The 17,887-nt window shown below is 45.5% G+C and overlaps 1 protein-coding gene across 7 annotated transcripts in view; it reads left to right on the top strand.

The window, feature by feature from the left end:
- Nucleotides 1–17,887, top strand: part of PBRM1 (polybromo 1) — a 368,051-nt gene that overhangs the window by 64,113 nt on the left and 286,051 nt on the right. For all 7 annotated transcript variants that reach the window (XM_086939413.1, XM_086939411.1, XM_086939408.1 and 4 more), the window contains exons 5-6: nucleotides 9,933–10,076; nucleotides 12,264–12,380. In XM_086939413.1, coding sequence (XP_086795539.1) covers nucleotides 9,933–10,076; nucleotides 12,264–12,380 — 261 coding nt within the window. The remainder of the gene's footprint in view (nucleotides 1–9,932; nucleotides 10,077–12,263; nucleotides 12,381–17,887) is intronic.

The following is a 17,887-nucleotide window of genomic DNA, read 5'->3' as shown; positions in this document are numbered from 1 at the left end:
TGTAACAGAACCGGAGCTAAAGCAAAGTGAAAAGAAGGATTCCCACAGGGTAAACCAAACAATATGCCCTCGGACTTAAAGACCCTCATCTCCCTTTTAACCTTCCCTGTCCCATTCTGTCAGGGCCCTCCTATTGACCAGGAGCATCATAAGAACAATGCTGCGCGGTAACAGAAAAACTGAGTGGATAATTGTTTGAAATAAAGCGCAGGATGTCATTGTTTAAAATTGTTTTCGCAAAAGTGGAAGATCAAACCTTTTCCGGTGTAGGGTATAAAACCCACAAAAAAAGAAAATATTGAGATCGGACTGTACAGACTTTTTATCACAGGGACACACTGGAAGGTCGCTTAATGTAAAGATGTTCTTGGGAAATCCATCATTATCAGGATATATTTCATGCAAAATCTAGTTAGCATAAAACGGTGTTGACGAATTGTCACAAATATCAAATAGGACTCGTCCACCTGGGTGCGGAGTGGCAGGTGAGGTATAACTTTACTGACTTTTTAATGCGACTAGCTGCTACTGTCACTTATCTGCTTCTCCGGGAATATTTGTTTGATTCTTTCTTTAGATACAGTTCTACAACTGGGAGCGTTAGCAAATAGACCCCAAATCTCAGGGTCCCCAGTGATGTTTTCACGTATTACAACCAGGCGACCTTATATACATCATCCTGGGCCTGATAACCCTTAATGATATTTTGAGAAACACTGACCGTGTCTCTCTTCCAGATCCAGTGCCACAGCATAATCGGTGCGAGTCTCGCTGCATCTGAGATGTACGCAGCCATTAGCTCAGCATGACCAATAGTTTGCAGTTACTTGGGAGGGCTAACAATTCTGGAGAAAACCGTCCTCTATCCTTTGAAGTTGATCACTTGCCGCCCGACCCCGGCTCCATAAGACGCTACAGTGAACGATTTTGTGACCGACACCTTTTTTTTATTACCTCAATCCTTCTGGAACCAAGCTTCTTAATGAATCTAAAAATGGCCCTAACACTTTTCTCCATGGCTAGGGCCCTGTTACCCACCATGTTTGACTAGCTACATTTCCTATCAAAAACATCCCCTAAGTAGGTGAAGGAATCTACGACAGTCAGTTTGCGCCGCTCTATATGAAAACAGGGAGTTTTTTTTGGGCGAGTACCAGCAATCTGCACAAAAGCTTTCGTTTAATTTATGCAGAGATTCAGGCTAGTCATGCATTTCGAATAGGCCTCTATTAGCTTCTGTAGCCCCACCCCAGTTCTTGCAATTAACGCAGCATAAACTGCTTAGAGCAATATTGGGAGGGATGCTGCGTTTAAGTTTGTGAATGCTTTTAACATCTGCCTGCACCCTGTGAGTGTACATTGAAAATGAGAGGGACCAAGACACAGCCTTGTCGTGCGCCCCGTTTTATTTTAAACAACCTTGTGCGTTCCCCATTGTGAGAAAGTGGCTCTATATATACTGGACCAGAATAAGGTACAGTGTGTATAGAGTCCACCAACCCCAGAGGTATAACCGAGGTTAAAGTCAGGGCTGACCTTACTCTCTAAAGTGGTAGCTTGGTCGAGCAGTAAGGCAGTACCAGAGGACAGTGTAAAGCATGTGTTGTACACACTCATTCAGCAAAAGATTTCACACACTCAAGGACTGAACTCCAGGCCAATTGTTTTTATATCAAAAGATATAGTTGTTTTATATTTAGAACCAACAGGTATCAAAATATACTTTTCTCAATATGAGCACTCTCAGGTAATTAGTTTGCAAAGAGGCAATAAACTTGAGCTCAACGGGGTTTTCTACATAAATGCAGTTAAATACTTTATAAATTACTTTTGTAATCCCAGGACTGGATCCTAGATTCAGTCGTGGGGTCTAAGCTGAAAACAGTTTAGTAAAAACGTTTTGGTTATTGCAATGATTTTTAAGGAATAAAAAGATATTTTAAAAGTTGACAAACTTTTCAATGAAAAACTGGCAATGTTATCCTATGGCAGGAAATTCAAGTCACAGGTAAAGTACGATCTTGTTACTTTTGTAATCCAGTACTGGGCTCCTAGATCCAGCACTGGGGTCTCCACTTAAAACAGGTAGGTAATTGCGTTTCAGTATTTGGTATGATTTTTAAAGAATATTTCAAGTTTTCAAAAGTAGACCCTTAAAAGAAATTTCATAGGAAAGCAGACAATGGGTTCCTATGGAGAAAATACAAGTTACTAGTAAACCCGGTGAGGATTACTTTTGCGGTTCAGTACTGGGCTACACGGTACAGTACTGGCTTCTCTCCTGATCGCAGGTGAGTACTTCGGAATTCGGTTGATTTTATATGAATATTTTAAGTTTTCAAAACTTCACACTTAAAAGATTTTTCGAGTCAAACCAGTCAATGTTATCCAATGGCAGGTAAGTGAGTTATTGGTTCCAGGTGAGTACTCGACTGGTAAAGTTAAGGTTCTGGGCATAGACTCAGGGGTCCCCCATGGTCAGGTAGGTACAGTTGGTACACCCTCAGCGGCTCGGGGGCGGCCGGGTGCAGAGGTAGTTAGGCCCAATGTTATCCAATGAGGGGGAGGGGGCCTCCAGTTGGTGGCTGCTGGCTAGCAGGCCATGCGGCTGTGGGAGCTGGGCTCTGGGTCACTTGCTCAGGGCAAAGGGGGGGAACTAGGATAGGGCAAAGGTTGCACGGCCAGAGGCACTCAGACGGCTGGGTGCAGGGTGTCTTGAGCCGTTGGGTGCTCAATGTTATTCAATGGAAAAGGTAAAAAGTGAACAAAGGCTGCAGGCTCGGGGACGGAGACTCTCAAGGGGCGACCACCACTTCGAGAAGTAAGTTGGGATCTTCGAGCACAGGTAGGTACCCCAAAGGAAGGCACAGGGAGCTGCAGGGTGCCAGGTGCAGGGGTGTCTTTGGGTGTCGGGAAAGCTTACCCTCAGCTGGTCGCGGTTGGGGGGGGAGGGGCCCTGGTTCTGAGTCTGCAGGCGTCGTCTGGTTCGTCGAGGAGGTTCTTTGGGCACGGGACTTCAGGTCCCAGTCACCGGGGGGACCTCTTCCACCTGAGGGGTGGGGTTGGCACAGGCTTGCACACCCCCCTTCCTGACGTAGGTTTTCCCGCCAGTCTTCCCACCAAAGTGGGGGTTAGAACTTGTGGGGGCCAGTTGCTGAGTACAGCAAGTGGCCTGGAGAAGCTCACAGAGGCGGCATGCCTCTGAAGCTTCCCACTGCCCATCCTGGGGCAGGAGACATATCACCTCGCCCAGGATGTGCATTGTTGCAGGCCCAGGAGAGCGAGGGGCACTCCACCCAGGGGTCCAGTAACATGTCTGCTGTGTGGCAGCCTCGGCAGCCACTCAGTCCAGACGTGGATTGTAGGTTAGGTTTCAGGGGGCATCTCTAAGATGCCCTCTGTGGTGCATTTTTCATTAAATCCCACACTGGCATCAGTGCGGGTTGAATGTGCTGACAAGTTTGGGACCAAACTTGTCAGTCTTCAGTGTAGCCATTATGGTGCTGTGGAGTTCGTAATGACAATCTCCCAGCGCCATATACTCTTAATGGCATCACTGCACTAACAGTGCCCAGGATTGGCCCTGGGTACTGTAGGGGCACAGGGCTCATGCACCTGTGCCCACACCACTGCCATCCAGCTAGAGGGGTGACTGAGGTATGACAGGGCAGTGGGTCTTGTGGGCATGGCACCCAGGGATGTGTGCCATGTCGACTCTTTGGTTAGTTCTGTACTTAATAAACAAAAGAAGAGTGTCTGGGAGGAGGCTAAGCCATTATAGGGAGCACAGTAACAACCACACTGGGATGTTTAAGAAGGCCCTCACTCACCACCTAGTGATGACATGCTTCATCATCGGGCCCCACCAAAGAGACCGAGTGTCTCTTTGGTGTGCTGCCACGCCAGAATTACTGCGGAGCGGGTTGGTGAGTTTAGGGCGTGTTGAATGGAAATGAACATATAGTGAGTGATGAGGGTATTTAAAATTGTCAGTAGTGTATCTGAAGTAATTTTATTAAGTGATCACTAAAGACAAAAAGTATAAAAATATACATATGGACCCAGTCCACTTTTAATTGAGTGGTGGGATCCTAGAGGGTAGTCGACCTGTTTCTTGCCATCGAAACGGTGTTAATTTACCCGGCAATTCGTCAGGACTGGGTGTGATAAACCCTGGCGGTATGGGCACACTAAGGCCCACCCTTACCTAGGGACGTGAAATGTGAAAATTATAAAAATGGTGGGTGAAAAAAGTGCAAAAAAATTAGGAATAATTAATTAATTCCTAATTACTCCTGGTTTAGGAGGCTTCTACTGATCGTTTCTGCACCTGGAAGATAAAGGGACAGAGACACACAGATAGAACAAGACAAACATTTTGAATTACTCCTTGTTGTCATCAGTCTTGTGGTGAATATCGTGCTCCAAACGTGAAAGACACTCTAGCTGTGAAAAAATAGCGCTATGTTTAACACCATCTGGTAGCCATGGGTTCGCAAGAGCTAGGAGAGGTGTGGTGTACTATTTGTGGTACAAGCTAGTAGTGACTAAGGGATAAAACCGGTGAAAATCTTCATGGAAGATCGTCAGCATAGCGATCAAATTAAAAGGTATATACAGATCGTGATCATGTTAAAATTGTCTCACTTTTAAGGTGTTGGGAATGAACACCATGGGTCTCAGGAGGGGGGTGGGAGCGTATTCGGCACACCCTATATCATGGCATAACAAAAGAAAAACAAAACCGGCATCAGAATTATGACAACCCCTTTTGGCAAGCGGGGCGCGATCAATACTTAGCTCATTGCAGGCAGGTTGCTCCCACTTACGCCCTTGACACTCGGCACCCGTAGTCTACCTACGTCGCCCTCGAACCGGACCCCGAAGATGATTGAACGGGTTCGGTTCGCTGTTAAATGCAGGGTAGCGAGGCGGCAAATGCTTCCGGGTGGGCGTGGCCAAATGACGTCGTTGAACGTCACGGAGCCGTCGCTACGCGGGAGCGTTCTATTGGTTAAAGTGACGGTAACCTCACAGGCTATTCAGAGGGGCGTTGTTATAATGGAATTGGCCCGCCTAGTGAGGTTGAAAAGCGTCTTTCAGTTGCCTGGGTAACAGGGATAATGGAAACAAACGTGTATTAACGTGACGGTTTTTGCGCGAAATTGTCTGCATTGGAAATGTATTAATGTCCCAGATTTATATAAAGATGAGAGGTCAAGAAGGAATTTGGAATTGGCGCGACCTGCTCATGTGGAATCAAGGGGTATTCATAATATTATTATTGCATCTGAAATCACAAGACTCTGATCTGGTTCACTTAATTACTGTATTCCAGGGAATGTCGTCATTCAAACCTATAAGGTGAGTACCCAGTCTATAGACCCACCTTTGTTCTTTTTCAAATAGAAGATTTGGAGTGTTTCTAGTGCCACTTACATGCTCGATGACAGTCCAAGGCATGTCGTTGGGAGTATGATTATGCTCCAGGAAATGGCGACTCAATTTGGTGGTCAGTTTTTTGCACCTGATATTGGAGCGGTGTTCGCCTATTCTTTGCTTGACTTTGCGGGTCGTCATTCCTACATAGCGTAGGTCGCAGGAACAGGTAAATAACATTGTCCGTGTTGCAGTTGGTGTGACATTTTTGTGTCCATGTTTTCCCAGGTTCAAGTTCAAGGGTTTTCGTGTGTGTCGTAAGGTGGCACACACTGCAGTTGGCACAGGGAAAGTGTCCAGTGATTTGAGGGAGACCCCAAATTTCTGTGATTGATCTTTCCATGGTGGGTGTCTCGGTTCTGGGTCGTGTGTGTACAAGGGTGTCCCTCAGGCTACGCCCTTTTCTAAAAGAGAACAGTGGTTTTTCCCAATCAGTTTTGATGCTTGATACAATGCGCCAATTCTTGTTAATTGATTTCTTCATGTAGTTGGACATAGCATTGTATGTGGTTACGCAGGTCAATGGTATGGTTTGATTGTTGGTAACCTTATCTTCAAGGAGAGACTCACGTGGTTGGTTACGGGCCCTCTTGTAACCTTTGTTTAGTATCTTTGTGGGGTACCCACGAGACTTAAGTTTGTCTGTTAGCTCTGCAGACTGGGTTTTGAAGTCTTGGAGTTCTGAACAGTTGCGTCTGATTCGCAAATATTGTCCATATGGGAGGTTTTCTTTTAGGGGTCTAGGGTGGAAGCTCGTAAATTCAAGTAGGTTGTTGCGAGCAGTGGGTTTTTCGTAAGTTTTTGTTGACAGTTTGGTACCGCAGATCTGGATCTTCACGTCCAGAAAGGTGATCTCTGTTTTGCTTAGTTCGGAAGTAAATTTAAGGTTGGTGTCTAATGTGTTAATCCAACCCAGAAAAGCTTGTAATTGCTCATCACTGCCTGTCCATATTACCAGGACATCGTCAATATAGCGCCTCCATATTTTTATGGAAGACGTCCAGGGGCTGTTGGGTTGTATTATGTGTCTAGCTTCAAAGTCAGCGACGTACAAACCAGCTACGCTGGGGGCAAATGTACTGCCCATTGAAGTCCCCGTTGTTTGTAGGTAGAGTTTGTCCTTATAGGCAAAGAAATTCTCCTTAAGAGCTATGGTGGCACAGTCTAGGATAAAGGCCTTGGAAGTTTGGTAATCCCAGTTGCAGGAGTCCAAGGCCAACCCCAGGACCTTGATGGTATCGTCCTGGGGGATGCTGGTGTACAGACTCTCAATGTCTAATGTCACAAGGGTGACTGTGTTTTCTGGGAAGTCAACATTTTGAAGTAGTTGCAGTAAACTTTTTGTGTCCTTGAGGTAGGTTGGGGTGTTTTGTACTAAGGGTTTCAGAAAGTGGTCACAAAACCGAGAGAGTGGTTCCAGTAGGGAGCCAATGCCTGACACAATCGGTCTTCCTGGTGGTGGTAGCCGGTTTTTGTGTGTCTTCGCGAGAGTGTAAAAATAAGGTATTACACTTTCACTAGTGCTGAGAAAGTCAGCCTCATTTTTGGAGATTTCTCCGTTTTCTTCAGCTCTTTTTACCAGCGTGGTGATCCGTGCTCTTAGCTCGTGGGTCGGGTCTTGTGTTAGACAAATTTAAGCTACATTGTGAGCTCTCAGCGTTTTTCAGGAAACTAAAGCTGGAAACTTTCTTTGAGGATAAAGAAGACCCAAATGAAGTACAACGCAAAGGTGACACTGGTTTAAGATTGAACTCTACCTTCAACCCCCCAATCCAAACAGTACCGGCTGCTATCACTGCCTTTGAACAGGCAGTATTCTTAGACCTGGAAACCTACCAGGCTGCCCCAACCTACTGCAATTTCTGCACAGAGGAATACCAAGCACTAAGATCCCTACAAAATGATCCCAAGATCACTATAAAACCAGCAGACCAGGGCGGGGGTCTGGTAATCCAAAACACCAGTGATTACGAAAAGGCTTGTGAAGTCCTCCTCGCTGATAGGCGGAACTACACTCCCCTAACACAAGACCCGACCCACGAGCTAAGAGCACGGATCACCACGCTGGTAAAAAGAGCTGAAGAAAACGGAGAAATCTCCCAAAATGAGGCTGACTTTCTCAGCACTAGTGAAAGTGTAATACCTTATTTTTACACTCTCCCGAAGACACAAAAAAAACGGCTACCACCACCAGGAAGACCGATTGTGTCAGGCATTGGCTCCCTACTGGAACCTCTCTCCTGACGAATTGCCGGGTAAATTAACACCGTTTCGATGGCAAGAAACATGTCGACTACCCTCTAGGATCCCACCACTCAATTAAAAGTGGACTGGGTCCATATATATATTTTTATACTTTTTGTCTTTAGTGATCACTTAATAAAATTACTTCAGATGCACTACTGACAATTTTAAATACCCTCATCACTCACTATATGTTCATTTCCATTCAACACGCCCTAAACTCACCAACCCGCTCCGCAGTAATTCTGGCGTTGCAGCACACCAAAGAGACACTCGGTCTCTTTAATGGGGCCCGATGATGAAGCATGTCATCACTAGGTGGTGAGTGAGGGCCTTCTTAAACATCCCAGTGTGGTTGTTACTGTGCTCCCTATAATGGCTTAGCCTCCTCCCAGACACTCTTCTTTTGTTTATTGATATTTGACCGGGGAACAAGAGCGTCATATACTCTCCCTACCTCTCTCCTTGACATACATAGTTCTGTACTTAGACACTCAGCCTGCAAAGGCAGTGTGTGGGTGTCGGGGTACAGGGCCCCTGAGGGTGGCACAATAAGTGCTGCAGCCCTCAGGGGTCTTCTCTGGTCACCATGCCCTGGGTACCTAGGGTACCATTTACTGGGGGCTGACAGGTGGCCAGAGATGCCAATTGCGTTTTAGTTTCAACACCGTTTTAGGGAAGGAACACAGGCCCTGGGTACCTGGTTGGCAGGGACCCAGGGCACACTCAGTCAAAGCACATCAGCAGTTCAGAAAAAAGTGGGGGCATACCAATGCAAGAAAGATGGTACTTTCTCACACCCATCCCTACCGTAACTGACACAAGCAGATGCTTGGACATACATTTGCCGAATAAAAACAATCATCGGGGGTGAATGCCCATTTCCTCCATGATGGCCTATAATTTGAGGAGGGAAACGCAAGGGCAAGAAAATCCCAACTTTCTGAATTGTGACTTAAAGAGAATTTTAAATCGTTATTCATTTGAGACCGAACTTGACTTTCCTACGTGTTCCCTATCAAAATTTAGGACATATTAAATGTAATAAGGTAACCCAATGTTAACCTATGGAATTAATAGGCCTCACAATAGTGAAAAACGAATTTGTGTGTTTTTAACTCCCAGAACATGTCAAACTTAAAACTAAATGTCCAACTTTTTAAATGCAAAGCACCCGGCATGATTGGCAGTTTAAGTTTAACCTAGGAGTAACTAAATGTTATTAAAAAGGAAGGTTTAGGTCTGGCAAAAGTTTTATTTTGCCACGTCGAAATGTCAGTTTAAAAATGCACACCCATACTGTATTGGCAGATCTAAGACCTGTTTAAAGTGGCTACTTAAGTGGGTGGCTCAAGAAGTGCTGCAGGGCCACAAGTGCAGATTAATGTTCCAGTTTTGGATATATGGTATACCACTTTATTAAGGACTTGTGAGTAAATTAAATATGCCAGTCAGGTGTCAGACACTTTTACCAAGAGCACAAGCACTGGTTAGCTGTGGTAGAGTGCACAGTCCTAAAAGTCAACAAAAACAGGTTCAGAAAGCAAGGGGGGGCGGGGTGAAGGCAGAAAGTTTGGGAACGACCCTGCAGAGAGGCCCATTTGATCTGTGGTGGTGTTTGCTGATGTTTTGCAGATGAGCTCAGGGATTGATTTTACTACCAACTTACTGAATTGATTAGCTGGTTATCGTTTAATATACTTGATTGGGCTTGTACATTATTCTAAGTACATAGCAACAATATATACAGGACGCGTTGATACTACATACGGCAAAAACGTTAGCCGCAGGTAAGCGAAAATTGAGAAATGACTTGAGAAAATGCCAGCTGTACATGCAGAGTCTGATAAAGAGGTTGAACGGGGGGGAGGGTTATATGGTAATAGGTTAGTTTAGATAGATTAGATAACGGACAGTTAAAACGATACATTATATGGCACGTGTTTCCATTCAGATGTACAAAAGAAAAGCAAAATGGAGAACTTTAAACTCAAATGTGTAATACGAAAGTAAAGAAGATAATACGGTTTTGGTTCATAATATTGTAAACTATATTTGCTGTTTTATGATGAATAGCAATTCTGTGCAGATACACTACAAAAATATGATGTGTTAGCTATGTGTCAAATGTATATGATGTGAAAAGCTTAATAAAATGTTTTTTTTTTAAAGTATGTAAAATTGTATGGTTTTAGAAGAATGTAAGATTTTCCACACTCCAATAACTGTTGATACTCTTGGTTGCGCAGCCAGATTCACCGGAATATAAAGCTGCGAGCAAGCTTTGGGATCTGTATGTGCGCACAAAGAATGAATTTGTTCAGAAAGGAGATTGTGAAGACGATGAGGATGATGATGTGTTGGACACTCGGACAACGCCACAAGAAGGAGAGGTAAGCGTTGCATGAGCAGGGTTGAAAAACCTTTTTAATATATCTAATGGCACAAATGTTGGAATCATTTGATCTGTAGATTTTTATTATTAATTAGTTCTACATGTGGCCAAACTGAGCTGCTAACCGGACTGAAAAGCACTTCACATACAACACGAACTGTTTAACGATGTTTAATTTGCTATCGCAGAAATATCTGCCTGCAGGAACCATATGCATTTTAATACCTTTTTGTTTTTTAATCCGGCATGCCTGAGGTGGACTGATTCTATAAACCTTCGATTATTTTTTTTAAATGCAAGTAACTGTTGTGCTGGACGTCCTCTGCGTGGCTTGGAAAAGCAGTATTGTTATGCCCTGTCTGTTTGTGGTTAGTCCTGTGTTTCCTCTGTTTATTCAACAGTCATGCAATTCACGGAGAGTGCTGCCTCTACAAGGCTGCATGTGGCTGAATCCAGGTTCAAAGGTGTTTTTTCCTTTTCTCTTTGTGGAACACTGGCTCTCTCTCGGGTAAATGTGTCCGGTCTCTCTACTGATACTGCTTGCCCTCATTTTGTGTGGAGCATACATGAAGGCGTAGTCCATTAGTGTTTGCAAGGGGAAGGGACCGATACGGAGTGGACTTAAGGGTCTGTTTAAACAGCAGCACTCCAGCAAGAGGTCTTTGTGCTCCAGGAGGTCGGATCTGTCCCCTTGCCCAGTTTAGAGATGCCAGAACCCCCAGGAACTGCACAGCACCAATACCCGAGGTACCAGAGCCAATTGCAAGCACCAAGGCGTGTTTGTGTTCATTTGGAAGACCACCACCAAAACTTACCTGCATGTCGAGGGACTCTGAGAGGGGGCAGTTCCACTGCAAGAGTTACCCTGCTGTGTTTCTTTCCCCTCTTCTACAGGTGCACCAAGAACTGTGAGAGCCTTTAACTCTCCTACCTACGGCAGGGCTCGAAAAATAAAAAAATTGTTACTAGACCTGCAGATCTAGTAACTTTAAAAATCTACTTGACCGAACTGTAATATAATTTAAATACTTTTTTATTGCTCATTCACTTTGTAAGCAATAAAGATGCCTTTAAATCTTGCTATCTTGTCGCATTTGCTCTGCTTTCAGAGACCGAGGTCAAAAGTCAATTTGCCTTCCTACTCGCCAGAAAGGGTGAGTAGGACATAAAAAAATAGCTCGTCCTTATGGAATCTGACTCGCAAATGCGAGCGGATTTTTCGAGCCCTGCGCTGGGCAAAACACCTCTGCACCCGGGCTCACAAAAACTGACTGTCTCTCTGTGGTTATGAGACCCTCGAGAGCTGAGCCAACCCCCCACGGTTCTGCCTTTCCGGTCCCACCTTGCAGTGTCTTTCTTGCAGGTACTTTTCTCCATTCACTTAAGCGTGTAGCATTCGAGGCTACCACAGCATAATGCACCTCTGCCCCCGGCCACCCCAGAGCAGGTAAACTTGAACTCTTGGTGCTTTCTTGGACCTTGGCTTTTACTTACCTTAAGTCCAGAAAAACAGTCCTGTAAGTGGTCTGTAAGCGTCTCTATGCATTGAATGTTTCTCCCGTAGGATAACATTACAGCGTTCGAGGCTCATGCCTCAAATCTGACAGCTGTCATTCTCTGCTGTTTTTACTGTACAACTTGATAACATAGAAAGATTCTAGTAATCTTGGTGTCTAAAATGAGATAACAATCTGATTTTTCTAAATTGGTTTTAAGTTTCTTCAGTGTGCATCGTTTATTGCTTCTGTGTGGGCAACAAATACTTAGCACTCCCCTCTGATGAGCCTCAACTGCTCACCCACACTGCCACAACGAGCTTTTGGAATTTTTAATTTAAGCCCTGTAAGCCAACAAGGGTCCGTAGTAGACCTCTTTTTGGTGCACTACATAGAAAGCAGCTTCCTACATATGCCCTGTTTTCTAGTTAAGGAAGACAAGGATTCTAATCTCTGTTCATGATGATGGTGAAGGCTGCTCATGAGACCAGATCATGACACGGGTGAACTGTGCTCCTACGGCCTATTCACCCTGTAACTTACCTGTAAACGTTGCCTGTGTTTATGATGAAGACCCTGTTACTTTTATTGTAACAATGGTTGACAATCATGGAGTTTTCAATGTTTAAAAAGTTCTAATTGTTTTATGTTCACTTCTTAAATGTGTTCTTTTCTTTTCCCCACTGAAGTCAACTCCTGCTTACTTGAAAGCAATTCTTGAACAGCTCCTCGAAGCGATAGTCACTGCCACGGACCCATCTGGGCGCCTCATCTGTGAACTCTTCCAGAAGCTTCCATCCAAAGTGGTGAGTATCGAAAATAGTTCAGCTGCTCCTAGCACAGCGAAGCAATCCCCAATGTGTGAAGTTTTGTCCAAAGCATTCATCCAAATTTGAAACCGACTTTAAAGATTCATGGGAAGAGCCTCAAGGGAGAGGGCGTTTAATGGAGAAACGGGTATCTATAATCCTGATCAACGCCTAAATATGGTACGTCGAAAGGCGGTAGAAGTACATGTGATTTGCTGTGGTTTTGTTGAAACGAGTCAATCGCACTAAATTTACACACAGTTGACTCTGCTTTGCTCTTATCCTCGTCGTGTCTGATACAAAGGCTTCTTTTAATATCTCTTCTCGTCCACAGCAGCGAGCCCATTAAAAGCAATCCAGTTTTAGGTGTTTGTTTGACCCTCGGGTGGAAGCGTTATTTTTTTTTTTTACTCTTAAAATCCACATGTCTTCTTGATGAAGTAAACTTGGTTTACTAGTTCAGCAAGAGCGTTTCCGGATGGTTATGCGTGGCGTCATCCAAATGAAAGGTTAGTGTAGATTTGGAATTCTTGTTACTGATGTTGCTTTTGTGTTCGTAAACAAAACATATTTTTAGTCTCAGACTTGCAGATTTTGCAAGGTTAGGCAGTTAGGCGATGTATGCATTTGCTTGTGCCGCATAGAGTATTTTGTTGGAGTTCAATCATTTACTGCTTCGGTCCTTTTAATTATGCAGTAGAGTGAATAGTGCGGTCTTTAAACAATTCATTTAATTAAGGTCCCAAATGCAGCATCTTCCAGGGTTTTGAAAATTGTTATTTAAGCTTTCTGTTTTGAGATAAACATTTTGAGACCATATCATCCTGTTTTTTTTTCTTTTTTGTGTGGGGGGGCTGGTTGCGGGTGTACTCAAAACATTGTCTTGTGTCATGGTAGCGATGGCTGTTTTCAGTGAGTTTATTCCTTTTTCAGGAAGCCCATTTCTGCATCCTTGTTCCTTGTGGAAGGAAGCGGGTGTCCATACAGAATCCTGGTCTTCCTCCTCGCGAGGGCGCCTCAAAGAGATTGGCCTACCTCCGAGAAACTGCTTGCAATATAGTATGAAGTATTGTAGCTGCACCCAAACCAGTGTGGTAAAACATAAAACCACACCAAAATGACAGAGGATAGTCTAGAAAAGAATTACATTTTTAGGAAAATATCTCGAATGACCGCCTTTCCAAATATCCTATCCCTTTTTAAAGCGCCGCCTCGCTGGGAGATGCCGTTAGACTGTTCTCCTAAAAGGATTGCTGTTCACTTTCTTCCAGAGCTCTTCTGGGTGATGCGTTGTTTGTCATTGGTCAGCAGAGCTTTACAGAGTATTAGAGCCTGTGAAAACAATGAGCAGCCATTGTCTGCCAAGCGTACCGCTGGGTGATTTTAGTCTAGCCTGATGGCTGCTGTGCAGAATACGGGAAGAGGTTTGCTTGATCATTCATCAGAAAATAGCTTTACTGGCTTGCTGCATCAAACATCTGCTTCCAAAGCCTTTTCCCCTCACTTGTTGCGGTGTGCACCCACTTGGTGTGCCAGTTGTGTTCATTTCATGCATCGTTAAGTCGTCTTTTCTCAGTTATGTCTTCATTGAGAACACTGCTTTCCCGAATAAGGGATGTTTTCGCTTCCAACTGAATCTTTTAACGGCTACTGACTCTTGTATTTGTCTTGTGCATTTCACTTGGGGGTTAAAATCCCAACAAACTGTTCCCACATTTTCTGAACTTCAGTGCAGTTGAGTACTTGTTTACAACTTTGTCTCCTCCGTGTCATTGTGATAGTGTCTTATTGAACTGATTTCTTCTCTTTTGCTTCACTGCGCCAGTTTGTAAATAGGTACCATCAAATTCATGCACTAAATAAGATTTTTTTTCATTTACTTTTTGGCTTTTTTTCAAATTATTTTCTGTTCTATGGTCGAAACTATTCAGAATAATTCATCTCACGACTGAAATTATATATGAAACTTGATTTCTTGGAGTAACATTGTCTTTTATATTCAAATGCTTTTCAAATCAAATGGCGTGCTTTCAAAGCTTGTACCCATAAATTATGTTCTTCAAAGGATGATATCACTGCACTCAATCTTTCAGCAATGCTTCGGCAATCCAAAGACAGGAGGTCAAACGAAGCAAAATAAATACCTCTTCTTTTTAGGCCTCCAGCCTAATATCTAGTCCCCCACTTCACAGGATGATTGTAATCTTCTTCCTGGTCACTCCTAAAGCTCCGAAATTGCTAAGTGCATCTTCCTATGTACAGGTCGCTGTGAAGGACACTCACTCTATTCATCCTCTGTCCCACTGGACACAGGTCGCTGTGAAGGACACTCACTCTATTCATCCTCTGTCCCACTGGACACAAGTCGCTGTGAAGGACACTCACTCTATTCATCCTGTGTCCCACTGGACGCAGGTCGCAGTGAAGGACACTCACTCTATTCATCCTCTGTCCCACTGGACACAGGTCGCTGTGAAGGACACTCACTCTATTCATCCTGTGTCCCACTGGACGCAGGTCGCAGTGAAGGGCACTCACTCTATTCATCCTCTGTCCCACTGGACGCAGGTCGCAGTGAAGGGCACTCACTCTATTCATCCTCTGTCCCACTGGGCACAGGTCGCAGTGAAGGACACTCATTCTATTCATCCTGTGTCCCACTGGACACAGGTCGCAGTTAAGGGCACTCACTCTATTCATCCTCTGTCCCACTGGACACAGGTCGCAGTGAAGGGCACTCACTCTATTCATCCTGTGTCCCACTGGGGACAGGTCGCAGTGAAGGACACTCACTCTGTTCATCCTTTGTCCCACTGGGGACAGGTCGCAGTGAAGGACACTCACTCTATTCATCCTAGGTCCCACTGGACACAGGTAGCAGTGAAGGACTCTCACTCTATTCATCCTGTGTCCCACTGGGGACAGGTCGCAGTGAAGGACACTCACTCTGTTCATCCTTTGTCCCACTGGGCACAGGTAGCAGTGAAGGACACTCACTCTATTCATCCTGTGTCCCACTGGGCACAGGTCGCAGTGAAGGACACTCACTCTATTCATCCTATGTCCCACTGGACTCCGGTCGCAGTGAAGGACACTCACTCTATTCATCCTATGTCCCACTGGGCACAGGCCGCAGTGAAGGACACTCCCTCTATTCATCCTCTGTCCCACTGGGCACAGGTCACAGTGAAGGACACTCACTCTATTCATCCTCTGTCCCACTGGGCACAGGTAGCAGTGAAGGACACTCACTCTATTCATCCTGTGTCCCACTGGGCACAGGTCGCAGTGAAGGACACTCACTCTTTTCATCCTCTGTCCCACTGGACACAGGTAGCAGTGAAGGACACTTACTCTATTCATCCTGTGTCCCACTGGACACAGGTAGCAGTGAAGGACACTCACTCTATTCATCCTCTGTCCCACTGGGCACAGGTCGCAGTGAAGGACACTCACTCTATTCATCCTCTGTCCCACTGGACACAGGTCGCAGTGAAGGACACTCACTCTATTCATCCTCTGTCCCACTGGACACAGGTAGAAGTGAAGGACACTCACACTATTCATCCTGTGTCCCACTGGACACAGGTCGCAGTGAAGGACACTCACTCTATTCATCCTGTGTCCCTCTGGACACAGGTTGCAGTGAAGGACACTCACGCTATTCATCCTCTGTCCCACTGGACACAGGTAGCAGTGAAGGACACTCACTCTATTCATCCTGTGTCCCACTGGGCACAGGTAGCAGTGAAGGACACTCACTCTATTTATCCTGTGTCCCACTGGGCACAGGTCGCAGTGAAGGACACTCACTCTATTCATCCTATGTCCCACTGGACACAGGTCGCAGTGAAGGACACTCACTCTATTCATCCTGTGTCCCACTGGGCACAGGTCGCATGAAGGACACTCACTCTATTCATCCTATGTCCCACTGAACACAGGTCGCAGTGAAGGACACTCACTCTATTCATCCTGTGTCCCTCTGGACACAGGTCGCAGTGAAGGACACTCACTCTATTCATCCTTTGTCCCACTGGGCACAGGTAGCAGTGAAGGACACTCACTCTATTCATCCTGTGTCCCTCTGGAGACAGGTCGCAAGTTCAAGTTCAGTAATTTGTATAGCGCGCTACTCACCCAGAGGGTCTCAAGGCGCTTGAGTGAGGGTGGGTGCTTTAGTGCATCATTAATCGAATAGCCAGGTTTTTAGCTGCTTTCTGAAGGAGAGGTGGTTCTGTGTGAGGCGGAGGTGGGTGGGGAGGAAATTCCAGGTTTTGGCCGCTAAATAGGAGAAAAATCTTCCTCCCATGGTGGATCTATTGATGCGCGGGATTGTGGCGAGGGCTTGATTGGATGAACGTAGTTGGCGGGTGGGTGTGTAGAAGGATAGTCGTTTGAGGCATTCGGGTCCTAGGACGTAGAGGGCCTTGTGTGCGTGGGTGAGGAGACGAAATGTTATTCTTTTGTTGACGGGAAGCCAGTGGAGATCTTTCAGAAGACCGGAAATGTGAGCTTGACGGGGGATGAGCAGTATGAATCTGGCTGAGGCGTTTTGGATGCGCTGGAGTTTTTTCTGTAGTTTGGCTGTGGTTCCGGCGTAGAGGGTGTATCCATAATCTAGTCGGCTGGTGACTAGTGCGTGGGTGACTGTCTTTCTTGTTTCGGTGGGGATCCAGCGGAAGATTTTTTTGAGCATGAGTAGGATGTTGAAACATGATGAAGAGACGGCGTAGACTTGTCTGCTCATCGATAGGGAGGAGTCTAGGATGAAGCCTAGGTTACGTGCGTGGTCTGTAGGTGTGGGTGCTGTGCCCAGAGCCGGTGGCCACCATGAGTCGTCCCATGCAGAGGGGGATGATCCTAAGATGAGGACTTCCGTTTTGTCCGAGTTTAGTTTTAAACGACTGTTCTTCATCCATTCGGCTACTTCTTTCATTCCTTCGTGTAGATTGGTTTTGGCGGTGTTAGGATCTTTGGTGAGGGAGAGGATTAGCTGGGTGTCGTCAGCGTAGGAGATGATGTTGAGGTTGTGTTGACGCGCGATGGATGCGAGAGGACTCATGTACACATTGAAGAGGGTGGGACTAAGTGATGATCCTTGTGGTACGCCGCAGATGACTTCGATTGCCTCTGATTTGAATGGGGGGAGGCGGACTCTCTGTGTTCTTCCGGCGAGGAACAAGATGATCCAGTCCAACGCTTTTCCTTGTATTCCGATGTTGCTGAGGCGTTCTATGAGGGTGTTATGACAGACTGTATCGAAGGCGGCGGAGAGGTCAAGTAGGATGAGGGCAACTGTTTCTCCGTTGTCCAGTAGCGTTCGGATGTCGTCTGTAGCAGCGATGAGGGCGGTTTCGGTGCTGTGTTTGGCTCGGAAGCCGGACTGCGAGGGGTCAAGTGAATTGTTGGATTCAGGAATGCGGCGAGCTGACTATTGACGGCTTTCTCAATGACTTTGGCCGGGAAGGGGTGGAGTGAGATGGGGCGGTAGTTCTTAAGTT

Source organism: Lissotriton vulgaris, chromosome 9 (genome assembly GCF_964263255.1).
Source record: "Lissotriton vulgaris chromosome 9, aLisVul1.2, whole genome shotgun sequence".
NCBI lineage: Eukaryota > Metazoa > Chordata > Amphibia > Caudata > Salamandridae > Lissotriton > Lissotriton vulgaris.
The sequence above is the reverse complement of the archived record's forward strand: the minus strand, read 5'-3'. Positions and strand labels throughout refer to the sequence as shown.